The 25,903-nt window shown below is 35.2% G+C and overlaps 4 protein-coding genes across 7 annotated transcripts; 2 read left to right on the forward strand and 2 right to left on the reverse strand.

Moving 5' to 3' along the window:
* Nucleotides 1-387: 387 nt before the first annotated feature.
* On the reverse strand, nt 388-25,701 carry LOC111433409 (mannosylglycoprotein endo-beta-mannosidase). 3 transcript variants are annotated; one of them, XM_023070467.1, is made up of 13 exons: nt 25,403-25,701; nt 24,655-24,793; nt 24,081-24,308; nt 23,934-23,992; nt 22,832-22,880; nt 21,502-21,732; nt 20,665-20,834; nt 20,371-20,575; nt 19,574-20,242; nt 19,262-19,489; nt 18,188-19,030; nt 17,936-17,941; nt 388-400 (listed from the first exon to the last, which is right to left on the reverse strand). In XM_023070467.1, exons 1-11 carry the CDS (start codon nt 25,552-25,554, stop codon nt 18,230-18,232), a joined length of 2,931 nt encoding a protein of 976 aa, XP_022926235.1. In that variant the 5' UTR covers nt 25,555-25,701; the 3' UTR covers nt 388-400; nt 17,936-17,941; nt 18,188-18,229. The 3 variants fall into 3 exon arrangements, with proteins under 3 accessions (XP_022926235.1, XP_022926231.1, XP_022926241.1); XM_023070463.1 differs by lacking the exons at nt 388-400; nt 17,936-17,941 and having other exon boundaries at nt 18,078-19,030; XM_023070473.1 differs by lacking the exons at nt 388-400; nt 17,936-17,941; nt 24,655-24,793; nt 25,403-25,701 and having other exon boundaries at nt 18,078-19,030; nt 24,077-24,169.
* On the forward strand, nt 1,073-2,689 carry LOC111433449 (NADPH-dependent aldehyde reductase 1, chloroplastic-like). The gene is made up of 3 exons (XM_023070507.1): nt 1,073-1,656; nt 2,189-2,547; nt 2,626-2,689. The coding sequence occupies exons 1-3, from the start codon at nt 1,157-1,159 to the stop codon at nt 2,646-2,648; spliced, it is 882 nt and encodes a 293-aa protein (XP_022926275.1). The 5' UTR covers nt 1,073-1,156; the 3' UTR covers nt 2,649-2,689.
* Nucleotides 4,997-9,583, forward strand: LOC111433427 (serine--tRNA ligase). 2 transcript variants are annotated; one of them, XR_002708815.1, is made up of 10 exons: nt 4,997-5,253; nt 5,344-5,414; nt 5,618-5,779; nt 5,879-5,984; nt 6,508-6,701; nt 7,166-7,269; nt 7,366-7,549; nt 7,746-7,925; nt 8,748-9,121; nt 9,306-9,583. XR_002708815.1 is itself a non-coding variant. In XM_023070482.1 (9 exons), exons 1-9 carry the CDS (start codon nt 5,121-5,123, stop codon nt 8,958-8,960), a joined length of 1,347 nt encoding a protein of 448 aa, XP_022926250.1. In that variant the 5' UTR covers nt 4,997-5,120; the 3' UTR covers nt 8,961-9,195. The 2 variants fall into 2 exon arrangements, 1 of the variants encoding a protein (XP_022926250.1); XM_023070482.1 differs by lacking the exon at nt 9,306-9,583 and having other exon boundaries at nt 8,748-9,195.
* LOC111433440 (protein YIPF1 homolog) lies at nt 12,040-17,371 on the reverse strand. Its single transcript, XM_023070497.1, has 6 exons — nt 17,224-17,371; nt 17,032-17,071; nt 16,365-16,445; nt 15,344-15,533; nt 13,883-14,150; nt 12,040-12,426 (listed from the first exon to the last, which is right to left on the reverse strand). Exons 1-6 carry the CDS (start codon nt 17,281-17,283, stop codon nt 12,220-12,222), a joined length of 846 nt encoding a protein of 281 aa, XP_022926265.1. The 5' UTR covers nt 17,284-17,371; the 3' UTR covers nt 12,040-12,219.
* Nucleotides 25,702-25,903: the final 202 nt, after the last annotated feature.

Here is a 25,903-nt window from a genome sequence, read left to right on the forward strand (position 1 = left end):
ATGCTACATAGCAAATATGACTCGTGATTGACTATGAGCCTCAATAGTTAGATGAAAGTTTAAATTATGCGGAGAGGTTGGTACTAAGTTTACTTACGTAGTTGAGATAGTTGTAGCCAAATCAATATGATGTCACACTGATTAATGTCGGGCATTGATTTTTAATATCACATTGCAGAGTCAACTTTTAATGTCGAGCAATACAAATGTTTTTTTTATTGATAAGTGTCAATTTTAATGTTATACATTGACTGACATTAAAACGTGGCTCTCCGATAGTAGATGTTTTTTTTAAGGATGAGCATTGACTTTTAATGTCATACATTAACCAACATTTATTCTTTAAAGTTGAATATGATTGATGTGCACAATGTCACATGAAATGATATAATTATACTTACTATTGGTGTATTTATAGTTGGGACGATGGCAAAAATACTCACAAGATCGAGTCTTTGTAGGGCTCTATTCCTAATCGAGTGTGGTATCCCTAATTTGATTAATTATAAAGTCAAATTGGAGATCCATCTCGAATTTTCAGTCGAAAATATTTCCACCTAGCCTCCAAATTCGTCCCGGATATACAAAACAAAAATAAGAATTTTTAATATAAGGATCTGATCATTGAATTGAAATTCTCGACTCTAACCCCGTTTCTTCAAAATAGAGAATGAAACAAGAACAGAGTTGAAAAATTCTCTATCTACGTTCCTACTCAACTCGTTATCATTTGGTCTCGTTAACACTTTTTTAAGCTATTAAGCATTAAATCGAACCCTTTTAAAAGGATAAAAAAAAAAATTTATCCATTCAATTCCACTCTATCTAAGTTGAACATCTTTATCCCTTCACCTCCTACATGATGATGATCCTAGGCGACGACTACAACCTTAACTTCCTCACTTTATCCAACATACGTGTCTTCATGTTCTCTCTCCATCACCTTAATTTCACCAAACTTGTCCTACGTGTCCATTGCATGAGATGACGTGGACACTTTGTACACTATTCTTCCACACATCTTCCACGTGTCACTCTCCCAATCCCCTTTATAAACCCTCCCTATTCTCATTCAAACATTCCATTATCTTCCATTTTAACACTCTCTCATCATCTGCAAGAGCTCTTGAGCTTTCTTTCAATATCAATTGCTTCAATGGCTAGTGAAGGGCATAAGTTTCCTCCCCAAAAGCAACCAACCCAGCCAGGGAAAGAGCATGTCATGGACCCTCCTCCTCAATTCACAAGCTTTCAATACAAGCCCTCCAACAAGCTTCTCGGCAGGGTGGCGCTCGTGACCGGTGGCGATTCTGGGATCGGCCGAGCGGTGTGCCATTGCTTCGCGCTTGAGGGAGCCACTGTGGCGTTCACCTATGTGAAGAATCAAGAGGAGAAGGACGCCCGAGATATGCTTGGGATTCTCCGGGAATGTCAGGCCGCTGATGCTAAGCCGCCGATTGCTGTTGGCACCGACTTGGGGTTCGACGAGAACTGTAAACAGGCGATCGACGAGGTTGTGGCAGCGTACGGTCGGATTGATGTTTTAGTCAACGCTGCAGCTGAGCAGCACAAGACGCACTCCGTGGAGGAGATTGATGAGCAAAGGCTCGAGAGAGTTTTCAGAACTAACATATTCTCTCAATTCTTCATGGTCAAGTAAGAAAGTTAATTTTTTTTAATACAAATTGGCTAGATTATAAGGTAAAGTTTTTGTTGAGGACGGTTCTATCTCGGCTAATTTAAGAAATGATCACGTCTTTATAAGTAAAGAATGTTAGAAATCACGACTCACGACACTCTACAATGGTATGATATTGTTCAATGTTCAATGACTACCCCTCCGTGGCTCACAACTTCTTTTTTCAATATTTGAAGATTCTATTGACATGGCTAAGTTAATGGCATAACACTGATACCATGTTAGAAATTACGACTCTCTACTGCATAAGCTTTCATGGCTCTACGGTATAAGCTCTCATGGTCCGGGCTTCCCAAAAAACCTATAACAATGGAGATGTTTATTTTTTACCTATAAACTCATGATCATCCCCTAAATTGGTGTGAGGCCTACCGGGAAAGCCCAAAGTAAAAGTTATGAGAGCTTATACTCACAGTGGACCACATCATACTAGTAGATAATATCATACTATTGAAGAGAGAGTCGTAATTCGTTTTGAATTTGAATCAGACATGCATTGAAGCACATGAAAGAAGGCAGCTCAATCATAAACACAACATCAGTAGTGGCGTACAAGGGCAGCCCCCAGCTGCTAGACTACGCAGCGACGAAAGGCGCGATCGTGGCGTTCACACGAGGTCTGGCCCATCAGCTGGCTAGCAGAGGGATAAGAGTGAACGGAGTGGTGCCGGGTCCGATATGGACGCCATTGATTCCAGCTTCCTTCGACAAGGAAGAGATTGAAAGCTTTGGAAGTGAAGTTCCAATGAAGCGAGCTGGGCAGCCAATTGAGGTTGGTCCGTCGTATGTGTTCCTCGCCTGCAACCACTGCTCTTCCTACTTCACTGGCCAAATCCTCCATCCCAACGGTGAGTTTCCATGCAACCACATGACTATAAACATCTTAATTTATTAGAAATGATATTCATATGTATGAATATATGCAGGTGGGAGCATTGTGAATGGGTAAATTTGAATCGAGGTGGGTGGGATCTAAGGGTGAATTTTTTTAGTCTCTTTTAGTTCAGTCTAATATAATCTTATTAGATTTAATTTTAAAGAAAAACAGGTAATTTAATATATATTTGTTAGGTAGATCATATAATTTTGATTTTGAACTCGTAAAAATGTCGGCTTTAGTCGAAAAGAAATATGGATTTAAACTAACATAATGTACTATGAGTGTGAAAACATGAGCTTACGTGCATATGTGACTTAGCTATCCACATCTATCTAATTTTTAGCTATTATAAAATAATATAATTTCATTCAGACATATGGCTAAATGGAGATATTATTATCCAATAATTTATATAAAACTAAATCGAAAAATAAAATATTTATTCTTTATAATCCCTTAATTATACAATTAATTGAGAAATATTAATAATTAATATTAATATTTTAAAGGATAATTATAGTAATTGTTGAAAGATTCAAATAAATATTAATAAAAAATATTTAATTTTATCTAATCCAGAAATATTAATAAAAAAGATTCAAATGGTTACTTACCCTCGTTAACTTCCATTAATGCAATTAATGTGTTCATTTGCTCTTTAAGTTAATTTCATTCCAAGTGTTCATAGTTACAATCCATGCATAATTTAGGGTCATGCTCAACCACTTTGAATGTATTCAAACATTCCAAGTCCATTCGTAAAAGTATTTTTGCAACATTACTTACACTCGCTAACTCCCGTTATTCAGAATTTCCTCTTTTTCTCTTACTTAAAATGATTCAACAAGTTTGGTTGTCGTTCAGCAGTTAGGATATTTGGCTTTCACTCGGGAGACCTATTATTGGCACTTTTAAAGTCTAGTTCATTGAAAGATGGATGTTCCAATAGGAAACAATTCTCGACAACCCTTTTGTGTGATCATATATACATTGGAATGATGATCGCAAGTAAAAGCCTTGATCGCGAAAGTCTGGTTTCGAAGGAAATTTGGACATGTGGTTTTCTAGAGGCAAGTCGGTTGTGTTGCAAAACAATTAAATATGCATGCGGGAATAAGCTTGGTGAAGACAAACATTGCATAAGGTTTGTGGTCGAATAAAGCTTGGCGAAGACAAACATTGCATACTGTTTGCGGTCGAATAAAGCTTGGCGAAGACAAACATTGCATAAGGTTTGCGGTCGAATAAAGCTTGGCGAAGACAAACATTGCATAAGGTTTGCGGTCGAATAAAGCTTGGCGAAGACAAACATTGCATAAGGTTTGACAGAGCCACAAAGTCGGGCTTGAGTTTTTCTCAAGGTCTATTGTGAACATGTTAGATCACGACGCTACATGGTTGAAAAAGTACGACCATGACATAGGACTGGGGGTGTGGTTGAATAAGCTTGGGTGTCGCACAAGTGATTTTAGGTTGGCAAAGACAAACATCGCATAAGGTTCGACAGAGCCACAAAGTCGGGCTTGAGTTTTTATCAAGGTGTATTGTGAGCATATTAAGATCACGACGCTACCTGGTTGAAAAAGTTCAACCATGACACGGGACTGGGCCTTGTGGGACCCATTCGAACTAGTCAGAGATTCCTTGTTTATAAGGAGATTGGGGGAGGGAGTGAGAAAATTTTTCTATGGGGCCGATAGACAAATGGGGTTGGGGGTGAGAATTATATTCTCCGTCCCCATCCCGTCCCCACCCAAAAAATTCCATTACAATTTTCAATGTGTTGAAAAGTATACATTAAAACGTTTTTTTTCTTCATATTTTTCTATAAGAATAATAACGGAGAAAAATTTCCTGTAGAGAACCCAATCTCCACTAAAATAAATGGAGAATTTCGCAGGAATGGAGACTTTAAATCATCTAACACAGGAAGGTATAGACGATTATTAGAGAGTAAACTATATAAGTTCAATTTCAATAAGCACGTATCAAGTTGGGTCTAAAGTAGTCCAAAATTTCAAGGTTTTCTAAGAGTGACGGGAACATCAGATACACTCTGTTGCTTGATTTGTCGAAGAACGAACTCATACCCAACCTCGAACTTACAAGAAGTATACTCAAATATAACTCGGCATAGCTAAATATACAAATATGCTATCTAAAGTAGGCTTAATTTGGAGCTATTAATGGCATCATAGTCAGGAGTCACTTCCAATAGCAATAAACAAATAACTTATTTCAATTTATCTCATTAAAATTAAAACTTTTTTATTTTTTATTTTTTATTTTTAAATTAAACTGCAGGCCTATATATAGATGAGAGCCAACCGTTGGAATCCGGTTTGTCCAAAGAAGGACCGGCTCGGTTGGACCGGATTGGTCCTCAGCCCTAATTTTGGCCAATGTTATAATCTCACTCTCAGGTTTAGGGTTTTTGCAGGTTAAAGCGTTTTCTCTGTCTCTCCCTCTCTCAAGATTGCAGTTTTTGGAATTTATTTGTCGTGCTGTGGAAGGGGGAATCTCAGAGGCGGATAGTGAGAGATGTTGGACATCAATTTGTTCAGGGAAGAGAAGGGCAACAATCCTGAAATCATTCGTGAGTCTCAACGCCGCCGATTTGCCAGCGTTGAACTCGTTGATGAAGTAATTAGGCTTGACAAGGAATGGCGTCAACGTAATCCCCTCAATCTTTTCCATCGCTTTCATTTCTACCGTTATTTGTTACTTTTTTCTTATTTTCTGTTTGGAATTCGATTTTGTTTAGGCCAATTTGAGCTTGAGAATCTCAGGAAGGAGTTCAATAAGATCAACAAGCAAATTGCTCAGCTCAGAATAGTAACGCATCTATCTTTTTTCTTCAAAGCTATTTGTGCTTTCTTTTCTGCGGGTTTAGATTCCACATCTTATCTTCTCTGTATTGGTTGCAAGACAAATTAGTTTTGGAACTAGCATTAATTTGAAAGTCTAGGACGTTGTCAGTTTCCGATTTGGGGATTTAATACTTTCCATCATTTACTTTGAAAATTTTGGGAATGAAGGCTGGTGAGGATGCGTCGGAGAAGATTAAAGACACTGAAGAAAACAAAAAGTTGTCTGCTGAGAAAGACGTTGAAGCTAAGGATGTGTTAAAACAGTTGAATTCAAAATTGGAAATAATTGGAAACCTTGTGCACGATTCCGTTCCCGTCAGCAATGATGAGGTGTGGTATTTGGGATATCTGCCTTTGTTCTATTCTTAGTAGCGCCATCCTTTTTTTTTTATTTAAATTTTTAATATTGTACTTAGCGACATTTTGTAGGCTAATAATGCTGTAATCAGATCGTGGGGTGAGAAACTGGTAAAACCAAAACTAAAGAATCATGTTGATCTTGTTGAGCTTCTTGGAATTGCAGATAGCAAAAAAGGTAGTGAGATTTACAGGCTTCTATGGATACAAGATTCATCTTTTATGTCTTCTATTAATTTTGCTGTGGCATTAGGTGTTTCGATCTTATGGTCTTGCTTCTAATCTGTGTTAACTGAAATCTCTTTGTTTTGACTAGATGCTGTATTTGATATCCTTATATCTACAGGAAAAAAAAAAATGATAAAATGAAGAGTAACAAGAATCATATGCTATCTGCATTATAAATGTTTCAAGTTAGCCATGTAGAAGGAGATATTATGGTTGCCGACTATTAGAGCCTTTTTTGGGACATTATTGAATCAAATGGAACAACCACACTTTCAATGAAATTTGTCTCTTTTGATAGTTTCAGAGATACGGTTCTTATACATGCTCTAAGTTGGTTTTAATTTTACTCTGGTTACAAATTACAGATTGAATAGACAGAATTATCTTTTAGTTAATTGGAAGGATTTTATGTAGCTTTTTTCAGCTCTGGTTGTTCACTTTTATGCTAATTCCAGCTTGATGGAAATATGTAGGTTCTGAAATAGCAGGTGGTAGAGGCTACTACCTCAAAGGAGATGGTGTGCGTTTGAACCAAGCTTTGATCAATTATGGCCTCGACTTTTTAGAGAAAAGGGGTTACACAGCAATGCAGACTCCTTTCTTCATGAGAAAAGATATCATGGCTAGATGTGCTCAACTAGCACAATTTGATGAAGAACTTTATAAAGTTTGTTATTACCCTCGTCTTGTTTCAATGGGATTTTAAGGAATTTTAAATTCTAATGAATTTGAAATGAATCCATTATTTCTTGAAATTAAATCTTGATTTAAAATCCTGTTTTTCAAGAATTTTAACACGAAGGATTTTACAGGATTTCAATGTCAATTGCCAATTATGAATTTTCTTTTTCATTTCCAATAAACACTTGAAAAAACGAATTCAAATTCATTTCAAATCATTCTCATATTAAACCACACAACAATTTTAAAATCATTTCTAGTTTCTCATATCATGTGATATAAAATCTTTTCTTATATGTTTTTTTATTCCAAACATAACCATACTGATTTCCTTCTTTGGAAAGTATAGTTTTTCAACTGTATTTCAGAACAAATTAGCAATGAAGTTTTTTGCTTTGTTGGACTGTGGAAACGTGACAAAATGTGACTGAATTAATTGATGTTAATTAGGTAACTGGTGAGGGGGATGATAAGTATCTAATTGCCACTGCTGAACAACCAATTTGTTCATATCATCTTGAAGATTGGATTCATCCTTCCCAGTTGCCTATAAGGTTCTTACGTCTCATTGAAAGCCTGTCCACCCTCTGACACCGTAAGAAAGCATTTTTTACAAAAATAAAATTTACCATTGTTTATGATCTACACAGATATGCTGGGTATTCAACTTGCTTCCGCAAAGAAGCGGGTTCCCATGGTCGAGATACTCTTGGAATTTTCCGAGTTCACCAATTCGAGAAAATAGAGCAATTTTGTGTCACCAGCCCAAATGGCAATGATTCGTGGGACATGCATGAAGAGATGATTAAGAATTCTGAGGACTTCTACAAGACGGTATCTAACTTCTATTCCTTATGTTAGTGATTTCTTTTTTACATAATTACAATTTCCATGTTTGCAAGCTGGTTTATTTGGCTATTTTGTGAAACATTTGCTGAAACGAGAAATATTGTTATTTTTAGAGGGGTCGAGAGATCTTAGGAAGAGGTTAGTTATATTCTGTCTGATGTGAAATCCAATGTTTTGGCAGTTAAATCTCCCATACCAAGTTGTGGCTATAGTTTCTGGTGCATTAAATGATGCGGCTGCCAAGAAATACGATCTGGAAGCATGGTTTCCTGCATCCCAGACTTACAGGGAGTTAGTATCCTGTTCAAATTGCACTGATTATCAGTCCAGAAGATTAGAGACCCGATTTGGTCAGAAAAAGGTTAGTTCATTTCTTACTTCTGAATTATTGGAGGATTTATTTCTGTCATTAAAATTAAACCCGGTGGTACTAACGTTTTAATAGGCTTCTAATAGGGAGGAATTGATTCTTATAGCTAATTACGTCTGTGACTATGATGCTTTTTGTTCGGTTTTTTTTTTTTAATGCTTTTGTACATTCTTTCATTTCCCCCTTTTTACAAAGTATATGATTCTTGCATTCTTGCAAGTTTAGTATTGAATTTTCAGGTCTTGTGTCCATTCTTTGTGTTTAGTCAAGTTTTTTATTGTTTTAAAAAGTTCGTAGGAGTTTAAATATTTGACTTGTCTCTTTTAGTCCTTATATTTTCAAAAGATTCTGATATGCCCTTTGAGTTTTTAATTCTGTGTTTAATCTCTATCTATAATTCTATACTTTAATGCCTATGCCACACCGTATCTGATCTGATTTAAGTTTTAATGCTTAGGCCACACAAGATCTAAACCAGCCTGAAATCAACTCAGCACTACACACTTAGATATTACAGTCAACGTGCCTCATATGCACGAAATTGACTGTTTTAACATCAGTGGCCAACCTACTAGTGATCCATTAGACACAAAATGAGAGTAACTTGGTAGAGAAAACTATTAGAAACCTTTTCAATTACAAGAATTAGATAGATACAACCTTGAAAGTTTAGGGATTAACTATGAACATTGTAAAAGCACATAGACGATAGACAACATTGAGAAGATTAAAAGTATACAAACAACATGGATGCAATCTTACGAGTGCAAGGAAGAAACCAATAATCTTTCTTTTCCGTTCCAATATTTGCAGAGCAACGAGCAGACAAAGCAATATGTGCACATGCTGAATTCCACGCTCACAGCAACAGAAAGGACTTTGTGCTGCATTCTTGAGAACTACCAGAAAGAAGATGGGGTGGAGATACCAGAAGTTCTACAACCATTTATGGGTGGAAAAACTTTTATGCCCTTCAAGGCGAAACCAACAACAAGCGATGCCAAAGGGAAGAAATCGAAGGCCTGATTGCATAATTTTCTTCTCTCCCATTTGATTTATAAAATTTCTGACTCAAGGAAAGGATATATTACTCACAGTATTGTTGGAACTTCAAATTATCTTTTTGGTGGGCATGGAGTTATATTACACTAATAACAGATGGCTGTTCTTATTTATATGCTTCAATTGTGGGTACTCTCTCTATAAAAGAGTTGTAGATTGAATTTTCTGATTTAGAGAAGCTTGGCAATCGTTTCTGAGATTGACTTGGGTTCTTAATTGATTTTATTCAGACTGAAACAACGAGTGTTTTCGAAGCTAATTTGAGAGAACATGTTCGGATTCTAAACTAATTTTCTTGGGCTTTTGCAGGGCTGCCAATCGTTTTCATCAACCCTGTCAAGCAAGCCCAAAGCTGAGTCCAGTAATGAAATTCATGGACCACTCCCACATGGTCTGGAAACTCTTATTTAGAAAATTCAGATTATTAGGTTTGAGATGAGATATTGCTATTCAACGCTGTTTTGGTATATTATAACTTTATAGCTCTATCGTTATCGTTTGATACATGGGAAGCGTTTTCAATAGTTTTCTTGGGAAAAATTGGAAGTCAACATTAGTTTTATGCAATTTTACCATTTTGGAGTTTCTGTTTTTTGGCAAATCTTATTATTATCAGTATTATTTGATTGAATTCCATTGGGAAAATTGAATGCCATCAATCAAGTTATGTTCTTTTAATTTCCCATCCTATCATGCAGTTGAATTTCATTCCAACTAAGTTATCATCTTTTATAATACATCTCTTCCTTCTGTATTGAATTTGAGTTCACTCGCCCCATTTTCATGAACAAAGAAAGCGAACCGATTCATTGCCATGGCCATGTCACAAGAAGCTTCATTTTTAGTTGGATGTGGATGAGTAGAGATTCAAACTTTTATTGCCATGTCAAAAGAAGCTTCTGTTTTTTAGAGATTCAAACTTTTATTGAGTTATATTCCAATGGTAGGCGATAATCTATTTATTTGATACGTTTATTTATTTGATACGTTTATCTTTTACACGATTTTAGAATACGTTTATCTTTTACACGATTTTAGATTAAATTACAAATTTAGTCTTATGGTTTTTCACAAACTCATAGTCAATTTATATGGTATGCTTATCTTTTTTACACGATTTTAGATTAAATTAAAAATTTAGTTTTATGGTTCTTCACAAACTGATAATCTATTTATTTGATATGATTATCTTTTACACGATTTTAGATTAAATTACAAATTTAGTCTTATGGTTCTTCACAAACTATCTTTGGCTGATCGCTTTTTTTTTCATAGTTTTCTAAGCGCAACTATTTTAGTTGTATTAGGGTGTAGAGTTGAATAAAAAATAAAAGAATATAATTATTTATTATGAATTTTTGAACCAATTATAAGAACGAAATTGAAATTAATTCAAACTCTTAATTAAATAAAATTATTTAAATAATAATAAACATTACCATTCTTTTCACAAACATAGATAAATAAATAAAAGCCATTAAGTATAGTCTTCGACATTCTCCTGTATCTCCTACGAAATAGTCACATTATTTACTCTCCGTTTTTAAGAGTGAAAACTATCTCGCAGATCAACACGAGCTCTTTTAACGTGCTAAGGAAAATTTCGAAGAGGTACAAAATTACTCAAACAAATCACACTTAACTTTGAAATTATCTTATGATTGAGCTAAATAAATAAATAAATAAAATTAAAAAAAAAAGTGCAGTTTATTAGTTTTTCTTAACCATTTTATTTTCTTTTCAAAATTGCTCTCATTTCGTAGTCTTCAATTCATTCATTCATGTACCCTTCATCAACTCTCATAATATTTTTAAATTTGAATTTTCTATTTTAGACACCAGCCCCGACATATTTGCTTTTGTTTTTTAATTTAAGACACGAATTTGTACTAAAAAACCCACTAATAATAATAATTTTAAAAAATAACAAACAATTTAAATTCTTTTATATCCTTATATATATATATATATATATATATATATATATATATATTTAATCCCATATATTTCATAAATAAATAAATAATTCTATTATTTAATCATTTATTTAATTATGGTAGGAGAATTGAAAACCCTAAGACCTGATGGTGTCAAAGAGCTCAGTTGCGCAGACAGATCTTGATTTGTTTATATAAAAAATGCCAAAATTATTAGAAATTGAGGCCCCCAGTGACGTCAAAAACACTAATAGTTCGTTTTTCTTTCTTGGTTTTAAGAAAGAAAAAAAAAAAAGAAATTCTGTCCCTCAAAGTTCTAACAATCCCATATAATAACGAGAAAATGCCATCTACACCAACAAAAACCACAGTTTGTTCCGAAGAATATGCCATTTACACCGACAAAACCCACCGTTTTGTTCTGAAGAATGTCATTTACACCCACAAAATATGTATTATGTAGCACAAGTGCTTGAACTTATTAATTTTTAAAAGAGGAAAAAGTACTAACCTATTTTTTTAAAAAAAGCACTTACAAAGTCATTGGCTCTTTTATCTTCATAATCCACCTGATAATGATAATGCAATCAACGACAGTCAAACGTTCATGAAAAGCAAGGATTTGGGAGACTATACTACTACAAACAGGCTTTTGCTTGAAAATTTTAGAAGTAATGTGAAGAACTCTTCGTGTAGCTCCAGTTTCTAATTACTTTTAGCTCTGTATATAGTTGGAGATATCGGAGTAATTGTCTTTGTATCTATAACTTAATAACCACAACTATTTTTACTAAAAAAACTAGAAAACAAAAAACAACATGGGCCTCAAACCTAGAAAAATAATATCATTAACGTGGTAGGACAATAAAGCATATAATTCTTTTATGGAAAAATCCAGAAAACTAAAAACAAAATCTTTATAAAATGGGGCCTAAAGGCTAGAAAAAGTATAATCATTAATGTAGAGGGATAATAAAGCGTACCTTCTGTCATCCGCTTGAGAGATAGGAGGTGTGTCCAGACCTTCTCGACCATAAAGGGACCAACCGGATGAAATGGAAAATGCTATATAGGATAGGTTAGAGATGATTAAATCACACATGTTCTTGTAATGAAGATAGAAGAATCTATTGACCTTATGGAACATATATATAAGATAGATGTTCTCCAATCAATGAATGATATGGTTTAGCTAAACATTGGTAAGTACTGGAAACCAATGGCCCCAAAAGAAATTCATCTTTGTAATCTACATTCTGTTTTATCGAGGGCGGGGCAGTTTAGTTTCATACTGTAACAGTAAACAGATACAGTTTGAGAATGACAGAAAGAGCTAACTGCAGCAAGAAGATACTGGCCACAATCAAAATCCACCTTTCACCAGCTGACTTTATGTGAGCTCGGAGATTGAGTGCCACAAATGATGCAGACATGAATCCTGCCACGCCTGCAATAACCCATCTGAAAATTTCCAGAGGGACAATGGAGAGACACTGCAAATACAACAAACCCAACACACGTTTGAGCCACCAAATAATAGAGATTAACGTATCAAGTTCAACGATTGGGTAACAAAAAAACTAGTTGATATCTTTCATGGTATCGTGAAGATCAACACAAAAGGTCAAAGGTACTGTAAAAAGGTTATGTAAACTCACCACAGGCTTTAATATTATTGTTGTTATGAATAGGAAACAAATTTTCTAAGAAAGAATGACAAACGAAACTGCATACGAAAGGAGCTACACAGACACACCAATAAGAGTGGCACCTAAGACTGCACAAACACGGACACAGGATGCAGATGCAACACAATATAGACAATGTGACATGTTAAATTCTGAAGCTACAACACAACAAAATCAAGGAATGCTCTTTGGAAAATGAAAGAAATGAACCGTGATCTTCCCACATCTGGAAGTCAAACTATGCAACCCTATAAGAATGATCAGAAGACAAATTTTTCTTTCATTTCTACTGCTGTCAACCCTACATTTGTGATATAAAAGAGGTGACATATCCTACAAGCAGAGGATAGGATAGCGAAGAGGTGAACTATCAGTGCCAACAGGTGTATAAGAGAAAGAAAGAGTTCCATCATGATCAGCCAACATAATATACCCCTCAAATTATAAATTAAAAAAGAAGTCTATAACCATACAAACAGTTTAAAGAGATTTCATTAAGAAATTTCATAGCCAATATAATTCTTATCTTAAGTGCAGAGAATTGAAAAATACAAATCCAAGTACCCTATTTATTCCAATATCCGTGAATGTCCATGCTAACTTGGACAGACCTTGACTATGCTCATGGGTAACCATCAAAACCTACTATTAGGTTGCAAAGAAAACTCGTAGGATATTAAATCCTAAGTAGATGTCTACGATAATTTAAACTCATTTCATTTTAGCCCTTCCTATTCACAGGGCCCTTATTGACCGTCATCCCAATCCATCATGGTTAACTCTATACAGGTACCCCTAGTCTATAAAATGATCCTTCATACTCACATGGTTGATAATAGACAAAAACGTAATCCTGCCTTATTTACTCTAACTTCTGTGTTGATGGGACAGACAAACATCACAAACCTAAGGAAATTCATTTACCCAATAAACATGTAAGAAGCAAATGAGAGAGTGACACCAGACATGAAACCGTGTCAAATGTTGTACCAGAAACAAAGTAAGAGAAAATGAAGGGAGTTGTATGTTTCCTAATTATTAAACAACACAAGCATAAAGAAATTATGATCATTTTTCTTAAAAGATGAGGCACTATGAACATATTGAACTACAAAGATGCATTTGAGAACTACTGCTTTCTGTACTTTTTTTTTTTTTTCATAATGGGAAAGGGAAGGAAGGGTGATTTCAAGAGAGACAAAATTTTGAACATGAAACTCGTAGTAAGTAATAGTATTGATCATGGACTCATTAAACTTACCAGTGCCGGGATGAATACAAACAAAGAGTAGCCATAGAGACATAAGAGCTGAACAAGGCCAGAAGGCACCGAGAAGTACTTGAGGACTACATATAGTCCAAGAGGAACAATGGTAACATAGCCATAGAACAAACCAGCAGACCAGGTTACCAAATTTATGTCGTAGTTCCATTCTTTTTTATGTATCTTGTGTGCCACGTATGTTACAAAAGTTCCAATAGAAGCAGCCACAAATATCAACGTAGTACATATCCAAAATGGACCATATCTGCATGAGAAAATGAATTATAATCAAAGAGCATGAGCCTTCGGGATAAAATAATTTCCCTCATTACCATTATAAACAAAGTCATCAAGCAAATGGTCAATATTTACTTAGCGTAAGTCTAACCTTTGGCTAATGAACTTTAAAGATAAATTTAACAATGACATAAGTTAAGAAAGCATTACAGAAAGAGCAAATTCTGGAGCAAAAGAAAGAAGAGTTTTATAGACATACACAGCAATATTAAGTGTGTTTGCAGGATTGTTTTTATATTGATAAACTGAAGAGTTCACCATAATTTTGAATTCCTTTCTTTAAAGAGGTTCATTTGTCTTTTTTAACTGTTCTGTCACCTTCAACATTTTTTTTTATTGCGATACAGAGTCATAATTGGACTATTTTGTTCCATCTCTTCATATAAATTACCAAAGGTGCCCACTCATTCAATTACTTCTTTCCTTTATACTTGTACATGTTAATATTGGTTAAATTACCCTAATTCTAAAGTGTAAAAGTTAAGTTTAGCCTTTTCCAATCACAACAATACTTTAATATTAATTATGTTGTTATTATTGTATTGTAGTTTTACTCAAATATGCAACATTAAGAGTACAAATATTGGATTTCTGAAGACTCGTCTTTGATTTTATTATTATTGTTTACGAGTCGTTAACTTTTAAATTTTATAAGTCTATACATTATCAGGTATAAAAGTATGTATATCAATATTAATTTGGAGCTTGTTCGGTACCTACTTCCTTTGTGGCCATTTATTAAAAGAAAACAAGAAGACTCTTTAAGTATTAATATTAACCAGCAGGTCGTTAGTTAACTTCAAGCTTTAAAGTCCATGAATATACGTGTATATGATATAAAGATCACATCTACATTCATCAAGAGCTTACTATTGGTACGATTTCTTTTCCCAAACTCTTTACGGAACATTAGTGAAGTCAACATCTAGAGAAAACTTCCTCATGAAACTTAAGGCCACCATTTATAGTTACAATTAAAAATTTAACTCTTTTATCGTTTGGAAATTTTCTACAAAGTACATTGTCTACAAAAAATTCAGACCTCAACCCACGGAAATTATCTTTTCAAAGGTAAATATTTGAGTAACATACTGCAATAATGAGCAACAGTCAATATTCAGTGAGATGACACATTAGTGCGGTTATACAAAAAGAACTTACAGATCTGGAGTGTCAGCTGTCCTCTCATTAAAAGTTCCTCTGAATGGAAAAAGTGAATCTTTGATCCTCTCTAGAACATCTGAAGTATCGACATCAAAATATTGTTTGTAGGAAGAAATTGCAAAGGTCCGAAGCCAGCCACCTTGTTGGGGGGTTTCATCAGAGCCAGAGATTGGTTTTGAAAATGTATCTGCATCAGATAAACTTCCCTATTAGCTCAAACTAAAACCCTTATTATATATCATACAAGTCAAGGTACGATCAGCTGCTTCACCGGCTCTGGTAGAAAATATGTTGTTTCCCTAGAAATATATCTATATACATATCGCCTGTATGTCAAAACAGAAACAAAATTGAAATAAACATTCAATTTATTCTCTTTTCATGGCACAAATAAATCCATGTCTTTCCCAGTTTAATGAAGTCCTATGACCCCTTAATGAACTACAACATAATTATCAATTGGCCATAAATCTGATAAGTTCTGATTGCATTATGTCAAACTGAGGATATCATTAGCCCATTGAAGTGAGATGCATCTCGATGAGATCATGTCGTGAACTTCTCAACTAAAAAGTAATCTAACCACCATGCCAAATGAAACATAAATTAACATAAAGTATACAGATGCAAAAGCCAAGGGTTACACAAGTCCCAGAAGATTGTACCAATAATATAATGGGAAGTTCATTATCTACAACTACTTTAGACACGAACTAAGAAAGTTGTCTGTAGGTAATAAGGAACTATCTTCATGATTTAGTAAACAAATTTTGAGTGCTCAGACCACCAAGGACCCTTCACTAATTTACAAAACCATCTACTCATCTGCTCGCGCATCATATTGGGTAAGTGATACATTTGTAATGCCTCTCAATCTAAGTCTACCAGAACAAGATATCATCGGTCTTTTTTCTGGATCGGTGGAAAACCTATGGAGATTTACAGTAAAATCACCTTCTCATACCTAATTTGAATATGCAATGTTAAACTAGAAGATAAAAGAAAGATCTTTAAATACCATCAGCATCACGAGGAGGCTGGGAACCACCAGTGATCTTTCCTTGAGTTCCAGAAGGAGGAAATGTTTGAAGACTTGAGTCTACAATAATAAATCAACCAGTTATTGTATCCTCTTGCAACAAATAGAAAATAAAAACAACACAGAGTCAGTGGATCAAGATGAAACTTTAATACTTGACCTCAATCTTCATAATTTACAATTAAATTAAAATTTCACTCCAGTATTTAATTCTATATCATTCCTGCAATGCCAGATCTTAGTCAAGATTTCTTTCAGAAATGCTTCTGGCCACGTTAAAACTAATATTAAATCCATTTCCATTTTTCAAATCAAAATGTCTATTAAAAGATTCTTTAGATCTAGCACCGGCGAGTCTGCAATGCTTAACTTAAACCACTAGGTCTTCAAGTTTCATTCAAATCACACACAAAATTTGGATCCTAAAGAGCATAAACCTCCTACAAGAAGCATAGATTCTTTTTCCTACCTATAGTTGTCCGGTAAGCCAACGAACCGGAAAAATTCAGCACATAAGAATTTTCAAGTGGCTTATAATTCCACTCGCGCACACACAAAACTTAACACTAACCTCCAAACCTTTTACTTATTCGCCCATACTTTCTCAGAATCCATAAAACGGTATCAGAAATAAGAAATTACGTACCATTGAATTTCACAGTTACTTGTCCCTGATCTGGAACGGCCTGGAAGGAAAAAAACGCAGAAAACGGAGAAATCAATCGAATGGATCGGATTCGACTACAGTGGAATATCATTGGAAAAGAAATGCAGCAGATTCGATATCTTCACTTCAAAACCAAAAACGGTAAAGAAAGGTAAAGGAGAAGAAGCTTACAGGCACAGCTCCTGAAACATTTTGGTTGTCTATAGTCGTATAGTTACCACCGGACATCATCTTCTCCGTCTTCTTTCTTCCTCTCCCTCTTCGTCTGGGTCTTCTCAGAGATCTATCTCCGTGTTCCAGACTGAATCAAGTTTTCATTTATTATTTGTTGGTTCATTTTTTCCCTTTTTTTCTTCTACGTTATTACATTTTTCTCCTCTATTTTCCCTTATTTACAATTTTGGCCCGCACTTCACCATAAAAAGAATGTTACCCTCATATTTAGTTTTTTTTTTTTTATTATTATTATTATTATAAATTTAGTTGAAATTTTTTATTTTGTCTCATAGATTTAAAGATCTTAAGTGGGTCTTTATCGTCGAGTTTAGTTTATAGGAACTAAATTTATAATTTAAATCAAATAAAATTTTAGTCAAATTCGAACAAACGGTCACGAATTCATGTCCGTTTAGAGTCAAGTTCTTCTAGGTTCTCAGACAAAACTTAACTATCATAAATTTTTTTCTTCGATGATCGAATTCCTTGAGTTGGCTCTACCGAGGGAAAGATCGAGTTGGGATATTCCCAATGGCAAATTTGTTATCGCATGAGAAATATCCTCGTTCTTCCTCCTCAAATGGTATTATTCTTGACCAAAAGTTGACTTCATTTAAGGCATGATGTATATCCATCACCTTCTTGCTCATCCTCAATGTCGATGTACAAGATGCTTCGTTGAACACTCTCAATCCCCACAAATTGTGTTCCAGCTGTTGATACACAAATTCGAACAGGAAAAAAATATGTACGTAATTTTTACGTATCGGTAAAATTATTAGAAGTTTGTACACATCTCTTTGTGGGAGTTGTAATCAAATCATAAGAAATATTATTAATGACTCTATCAATGTTCATTGAAAATAAATGGGGATAATTAAACCAAGGGTTAAAGTAAATATCAATCTTCAGTTACAACAAAGCCCCAATACTGTTAAAATTAAAGTTAACCAAATTCACCTTAATAATAACAGACAGTTAAACCCTGAGAAAGATTCCAACCATGAAGGGTAATTTTTGGAGTAACACCAGGAGGGGCCTCAAAAGAGATTTTGATGGGCATAGCCTCACCTGGAACCAGGGAAAAGTAGTTGTCTGAGTAGTGAACAGGCAGGATTCTTGTATCCTCTCCTTCTTTACCCTCTGCTTTTGAACTATGGACCGAAAAGTGAAGAAAGAAGGCGACTCCGACCGCGTTTCCGTTCGTTTCAACTAGCCTCGGACTGTTGCTTCCTGTAACGATACGCCTGCAGATCCTGTGAAAGAAACCAGTGCTGCGTTTTTTATCGGTCTGTTCTTTGTTTTCCAAAGAATTTGAATCGGAATCGCCCTCGCCTTGCCTGTTGATAAAGTTGTTGTTGTAGGTTAAGCTAGAGGATTCTGCATTTTTTGACTTGTTCTGCACATTCACTCTGACTTCATAGGTGGATCCTTTTATTATAACCTGAGATGTAACTTGAATGGGTATGTTACTCTTTCTGTAAGGCTCCAACTGCTTGTAATCGCCACCGGACTGATGTAGCCAGTAGAAGTTTCTCGAGATAATACCGTAATTCGAGACGTTGTACAGCTTCAGAAGAAGAAAGTAAACAGGCTTGGAATCTTTGGATTTGGGATACTCCATCTCGACAATGGACGATGTCTGTTTTGGAGGCAGGGAGAGTTTCTCAAACACTTTAAAATACGGGCATGTCCCTTCAAGATCCCACACCGAGGCTTCAATGGCAATGCCAGATAGCTCGTCCGACGTAGTGTTTACGACCTGTTCAAGACAGATTCAGAAACATGTCACTGTTTAGTTGAGAAATACAGATGAAAACATTTAAACTAAATCCATTGATTCCCATGGTTAAAAGGACATAGGAAATGATGAGATAAAATATACAAAATATATCACTTCCGCAGTTCATATCACTTCACCATCTGTCTCAGAAAGTTGTGTTTGTTTCAAACCAAAAAAAAGATAGTATGTTACAATACTCGAAAAACTTGCCTCGATGCAACACGTGCTTAGATTCAGCTGGACATGGATAGGTTCCGCAGCACAACGACATCCAAAGAAACCTGCAGTTTGATCGAGGAGATGATCGTAGAATTGACCTCTTAGACCTGTCCATGGATTTTGTGTTTTCCAGATTAAGAAACCGGTGTACTTCTTCCACATTCGACAGTTCCAGCCTTCAATTAGAGCTCGATATTGAATATAATTAGCAAGTTGAGCCTGAAAGTTTTGAGTGTTAGAGAATGAACTTAACTGTAAAAAAAATTCATGGCACTACTTCAAGACCAGAAATTTCGATTTTACCTTCAAACAAAAATCATCGAGATCTTTCGGAGAACCGTAAAGTTCAATCTGACTTTGAACCTTATGTGGTTTGGAATAGGGAATGTATTTATGGTAATCCCAAATGGGGTTTGGTACTTCTTCTACATAGCCAGCGGGGAGTTTCTTAACCAATGGAATCTCCCATCCTTCTGAAGGCATTGTGGCTCGGATGGTAGCGACAACGGGCATGCCTACCGAACCAACCTCAGGGTTAAATCCGTACTTGTAAAAATCATCCTTAAAAAAGTTTTCGGGGTATTGGATCTCATAAGGACCATCAGTAAAGCCTCCCTTCCCATTTGCAAATCCATCCCACATGGATCCTTGAACATAAATGCGCGTACCATCGAGATATTGGCTCGGATCCTCTGATACTGATGATGAATCCACCATCCACTTCTCATTTTCACTTGACGTTTGAAAATGAGGATGAAGTTCCAAGTCTTTTTTTAAAGCAGCGTTGATATCAGGTGGTGGAACTTGTTCGTTTCCACCGACCCAAAGAGCAAGACTAGGATGGTTTCGTAAAAGTTTAACTGTGTCTCTAGCACAAAGCAAGAAAAGATCATGATCCAGAGGGCCATTAGGATTTGATACTGGCACACCACGCCCATCAACATCCCCAGTAATCCAAAACTCCTGCCACACCTACAATAATTTATTTGCAACAGTGATTGACATTCGTATTTCGATCTTAGTTCAACAGAACTACAGAGTAAGAGAATGCAATAGCCAATAATTAATCAAGAAAGCATATAAGAAATTTTTTAACTTACCAACAAGCCATAAATATCACAATAATGATAAAATTCTGGCCTCTCGGCCAATCCACCGCCCCAACAACGGATCATGTTAAAATTCATATCTGCATGAAATTTAATGTCTGTATGATAACGCTTTTCTGAAAGTCGAAGTAACCCATCAGATAATATCCAATTGCCACCACGAATAAATATAGGCTGCCCATTGACCTTGAACAGCCTGCAAAGAAGAAATAGTATAAAGGACAAGAACAATCTGAGCAAAAGAAATTTGATCAAGCATAGATGTGAAATTAACATAAAAAGTACCTTCCACCAGTTGCAGTATCAATATCACTTTCTATTTTACGGAAACCAAAATGATGATTCCAGGAATCAGACTCTCCAAATCCTTCTACGTCTATGGATATAACAACATTATATAAGGATTGCTTTCCCATTCCGTTCGGCCACCACAGGTTGGGCTTGTAGAAATAGAGCTGTCATTCACCATAAAATTACTTGAGAAGAAGTTTTGAGCCTGACTAATGTGTATCTAACTAACCTATTTACAGTTTAACCATCAGACTATAAAGAATAACATAGTAACCTAGAGTAAATTCAGAATTACCAACTTCCATTACTAAAAGTCTCAGCAAATATCTTGAGAAAGAGGTGAAGTAAATGATATTCTTTCAGTTTTTTGGAATATCTCAAGTTTTACCTAGTGGTTCTCTTCTAAAGCGAAGCTTCTCCTTCACCACTAGCTTATTGTTTCTTAATTAAGAATGTGAACATCACTTTTGCCCTAGCAGTTCGTCTTTTTCTTCTCTATTCAGTTCCATACATGGTCAGTATCAGCGGTGGAACTCACATATAGGTATAGAGCCATTACCCCTCAAACTTACATCAACTAAAAGGAGAAATCTATCGAAGAGGATAACGGAGGACTAGAGAAGTTTTCCAAGGGTTTGAGCACCCCACCAAGAGGAGGTGCAAAACTTACAAGTTTCAAATGTTAATCTGTCTCCCGAAGCTAGCTTTGGAGTGTACAAAGTGGCATGATGAGTGGGACCTCTCATACCAATTTAAAAAAATATATATATACTGAGGACCAATAAAGAGATAAATACAGAAATTCTGTCGAAGAAAGATGTAATTACCAACCTGAGGAAATGTATATTGTATAGTTGATCCAGCAGGGACAGACACCTTCTGAGACTGAATATGCTCAACCAAGCAAATGTTACCTTCTAGTTCAGTGGTCACTTGAACGTTCACAGAACAGTCTGCAACCCAAGAGCTTTTGTTTTGCATCTCCAACGTAGCATGCAAGTAAACTCTCTTGTAATCGTCAAAAAACGTTGATACCAAGTGAGGATCAATAATCTTCACTGGCTGTTCAAAAAGAAATCATTAACATACGACCTTTGAACGTTAGAAACAAATAGGAAGGAATGTTTTTCATAGAGGAGAAAATCAGCAATGACATACTAAGGAGATGAAATGACAACCCAATCATACAGATATACCACATAGTAAGAGCATTCAGAGAAATTCTCAGGCGAAATAGAAAGATTGTTTGGTAATTCTATCTATGTTTGATGCTTTAGAAATATGTAGAACTCAAGAAATAAACCTTTTAAGTCTTTGAGTGTATATTATTTTATTCAACATGCATGCACAATTGAAACTACACAATAGAAACAAAAATACAAAATGGAGAATAAATAGAACATATCAGTTTATTAGAGAACAAAAAGTAAACCACTAAGCCATGGTTTGATCCAGCTGCCAGCAGAATATTTGGTATGATTCCTACTTTGATCTATGAGCTTTCATATTTACTCTATTTCGTTCCCCGAACGTTCAATTAATTTGTTTCTTTCCTCACTTTCAAATAATAAACCATTTTACTCATTGTCACTAATCTTTAAAAAATTAGTTAAGTTACAAGTTTGACTCTGAACTTTCAGAGTTGGACTTAAAATCTCGAAAGTTTAAGGACCAATTAGAAATATTTTGTGTCTAGTATGTCCCCATTATTAACTTTATCGGTTAAACATTTGAAACATAAAGACCTATTAGACACAAAATTGAAAGTTTAGGAGTCTAGCAAAGACTTTTTGAGTCTTTTGAGATAAAAGAAATTGATTGATACAACCTTGGAAGTATTGGGATCACTTTTTGAAGTATAGTAACTTAATAGACACAACCATATTCATTAACATTTCGCTTAAAAGGCACAGCCATGAGCTGGATTTTCAAATGAATTTAGGGTTTTGTTAAATTATTAATGAAAAATTAGTGGAGTGGGTAGAAATAGTATTCTTATGGAAGGTGTAGAGACTAAAACTGAAAAAATAAAAATCGAAAGGCTAAGATAGAATCTTTGAGAATTTCAAGACCAGAGGGGAATAAGTACAAAAGTTCAGAGACTAAAGTAGGATTAAAACCCAAATCAGATAAGAAGAGGCATAATTCAAATGAAACTCACCCCAGTCCTAGAAATTGATACTTCATCCCATATGCCAGTGTTTCGATCCCTGTAGCAACCAAAAGGCATTACATACACAGAAATTTTCAATTATTCCCAGTTTTAATCCTACCAGTAAATGAGTATTTGAACAATATACGTTTAAGTTTATTTACAGTCTGAAGTCTAGCCAGATATTGCATTTAAAACAAGAAAATGGAAACATTTGTCATACATGAACAGAATATAAATTTTAGCAACCCATTAAAGACAAATAAAGTCATAAATTTTGTGTCTCAGTTCGAAGATAAACCAAATTAACTTGTTCACTTTGTTAATTTACCATACGCATCATTTCCATGCTTTCATCTTTTGACTACAATCAGATGATAGTATACCATTTTCTAGCATTGAAGCATACAGTATATTAGAACCTAGTGACAAGCTTCATATATTTATGATCGTGTATATATAATAGAAAAGGTAAGGGGAAAAAGCGTTTCTGATTTATGAATTATACTTTCAAAGAATTTGCTTACTTTACACTACAAAAGCTCTCTCTTAAAAGATGGTACACTTTGTTATGATGAGAGAGAGAGAGAGATACTATACCTTAATTATTACCCAAAATATCTTACATCTAAACTTGGATCAGAACCTATTCAAGTAAGTTCATCACGAATATCTTACACTTATTACTTACTCATTTTCCAAACTTCTCTCCAACAAATTTTTTTCTTCAACCCACCATGCAAAGAATTAGTGCTCTCACTTAACTGCTAGAACATGATAAATTGAATCTGATAATTCAATGCTTCTCTAGTTAGAACTCTTGAATTTCGATATTCATATTCTTACGGGGATCCATTTTCAATGAACAGCATTATTTCTCTAACATCAGTATATAGACTTGAGACATTTTTGTACAAATCTAGCTTGCTGATTGTGTATCTAAGAGTAGAAATAGATGATGCGTAGAATTGTTCCACGACTTCTATTAAAATAATTAGTCTGATTATTCCAAGAAAGTAGCAGTAAACGTAGATATCATATGAAATATTATTCGTGAAGAGATAAAAGAACAAGAATTAAATATATAATCTCATAAACACAAGTAAATCACCTTATGGGAGCCATCCAATCCCAACCCTCGACATATTGTGCCGCGACATCTTTTCCAATCTAATGTAAAATATAAGATATCAGGCAGCATTAAAACATCTAATACTAAATCCTTCGGATGTAGAGTTGAGGAGGAGGACTTACATACCTCATGATCACCACCCTGACCTCCTTGTGCTGGAATTCTGCCCGGATGATCAGGAGGGTGGACTAGAACAGCTAGTAAATTTGTACCATCTGGACGCATAACATCAGACACATCAAGGGAGTGTCTTCTAAACATCCCTTTCGGCAGGACCTTTTGGTGACCATTTATATACACTTCTGCAGAGTAATTTATAGCGCGGAAATTCAGGTCCAGGTGCTGAGATTCTGACTGCAAGTTGAGGACAAGCCCAGAAGGTTATGAACAGGCAGAACTAGTCCTAGAAGCAAAATTGACGGGGAAAGCCAAAAGTTTGCCCGGTCAAATAGATCTTTATTCAACATCTCAGGTCAAGCAGTACTCATCAAATTTATTCATATGACAAAGAGCCCTCACAACCAAGGACAACAACGTAATCACCAGGGGAGCGATTTAAAATGTAATAAATAAACATTTGTGCTCAAGTAGGCTGTAAAGGTCATCAAGTCCAGTAATCTAAAGAGAGAAAACAAACCTCATTGAAGGAAAAAAGAGTACACAAGGCACAGGCGTCATGAAATATTCTCAAGCCACTTACCAGTTTACATTGAAAAGTTGTGAAGAACCAGAATGTGTAGTACTCTCTTCCAGAATCAGCAATATCAATTATCGTTTCATTTTGTAGTCCATAGAAAGGATCGGGAACAACTTTATTCTTCACCAAAGTCCCCAACACACTGTCAAATGTAAATTAATAAATCAACATTGTATCTTGTAATCAAATGTAGATTAACTTATTTATATATCCATAGGTTAAAACTCAAAATTAGTAACTTTCGAGTTTAAAAAGTGTTCTTAAACTTCCAAATTTATATATAATACATCGCTAAATTTCGAAAGTTCAAGAACACTTCTTAAAATGTTTCTAACAAGTGCTTAAACTTTTAATTGTGTCTAATAGATCTCTTGAATACTAACATTTTTTAAAAGTAAACCGATCTATCAGCCATGAAACTGGATTATGTATTAAACTTTCAATTAGATATTTAATTTTGTTGTACTCAAAAAGGTCAAAGAAGTAAATTGAAGTTTAGAAGTTTGGGGATCAAATACAAATTTGTAATGTAGCTACTCACAAATGGAAATCTTTAAGAAACTAGCAAGAATTTCCATTTTTCTGACTTTCTTGAGGTCAAAATTGCTAGTAGAAAAGGCTAGTCGTAGTAAAAAGTCTAAGCCTACAATCTCTATTTCAGTCCAATTCAAAATCACAGCAACCACGAGGGTTTAGAAATCAATTTCAAGCGAAATGCAGAGAAATGACAGTATAAGGAAGAAGGAATTACGTTCCAGGTACTGCGGCCTCCATCCATGGCGAAGAAGGGCCGATCGAGGGGGGGTGAGTAGTAGTAAGCTGGGCTCCACTGAGCTCGACCTCTGTTGACCTCGCCGCTAGCCAACCGGAATTGAGCTTCGACTTCTTGCCGATTTCCGCCATTGTTAGAGGAGAGGAGAAATGGAAAGAAAAACCAAGATGTTGAATCTGGAAATGGAAATGGAAATGGAAATGGCGATCGGGGAAATTGGAAAAGAGGGTTCCCTATCATAGTTCATCAAGGAGCGGTAGCGTAACACTTTAAAGTACAGATGTCCACCCAGATGTTTACAGTGTCCGACCTACCTTCACTTTCATTTCTAATCAAACAAAATTTACCATTTATTTTCTTAGCAAGAATTACCATCTATTTTTCAGATTGGGTGGCATTTTAGTCTGGACGTAGACACGATTTTAGTACCCTTGTGTTAGACACAACAAGAATAATAAAGTCATATCTAAAATAAAACAA

The sequence above is a fragment of the Cucurbita moschata genome, unplaced genomic scaffold (assembly GCF_002738365.1).
Source record: "Cucurbita moschata cultivar Rifu unplaced genomic scaffold, Cmos_1.0 Cmo_Scf00003, whole genome shotgun sequence".
In the NCBI taxonomy this organism is placed as follows: domain Eukaryota; kingdom Viridiplantae; phylum Streptophyta; class Magnoliopsida; order Cucurbitales; family Cucurbitaceae; genus Cucurbita; species Cucurbita moschata.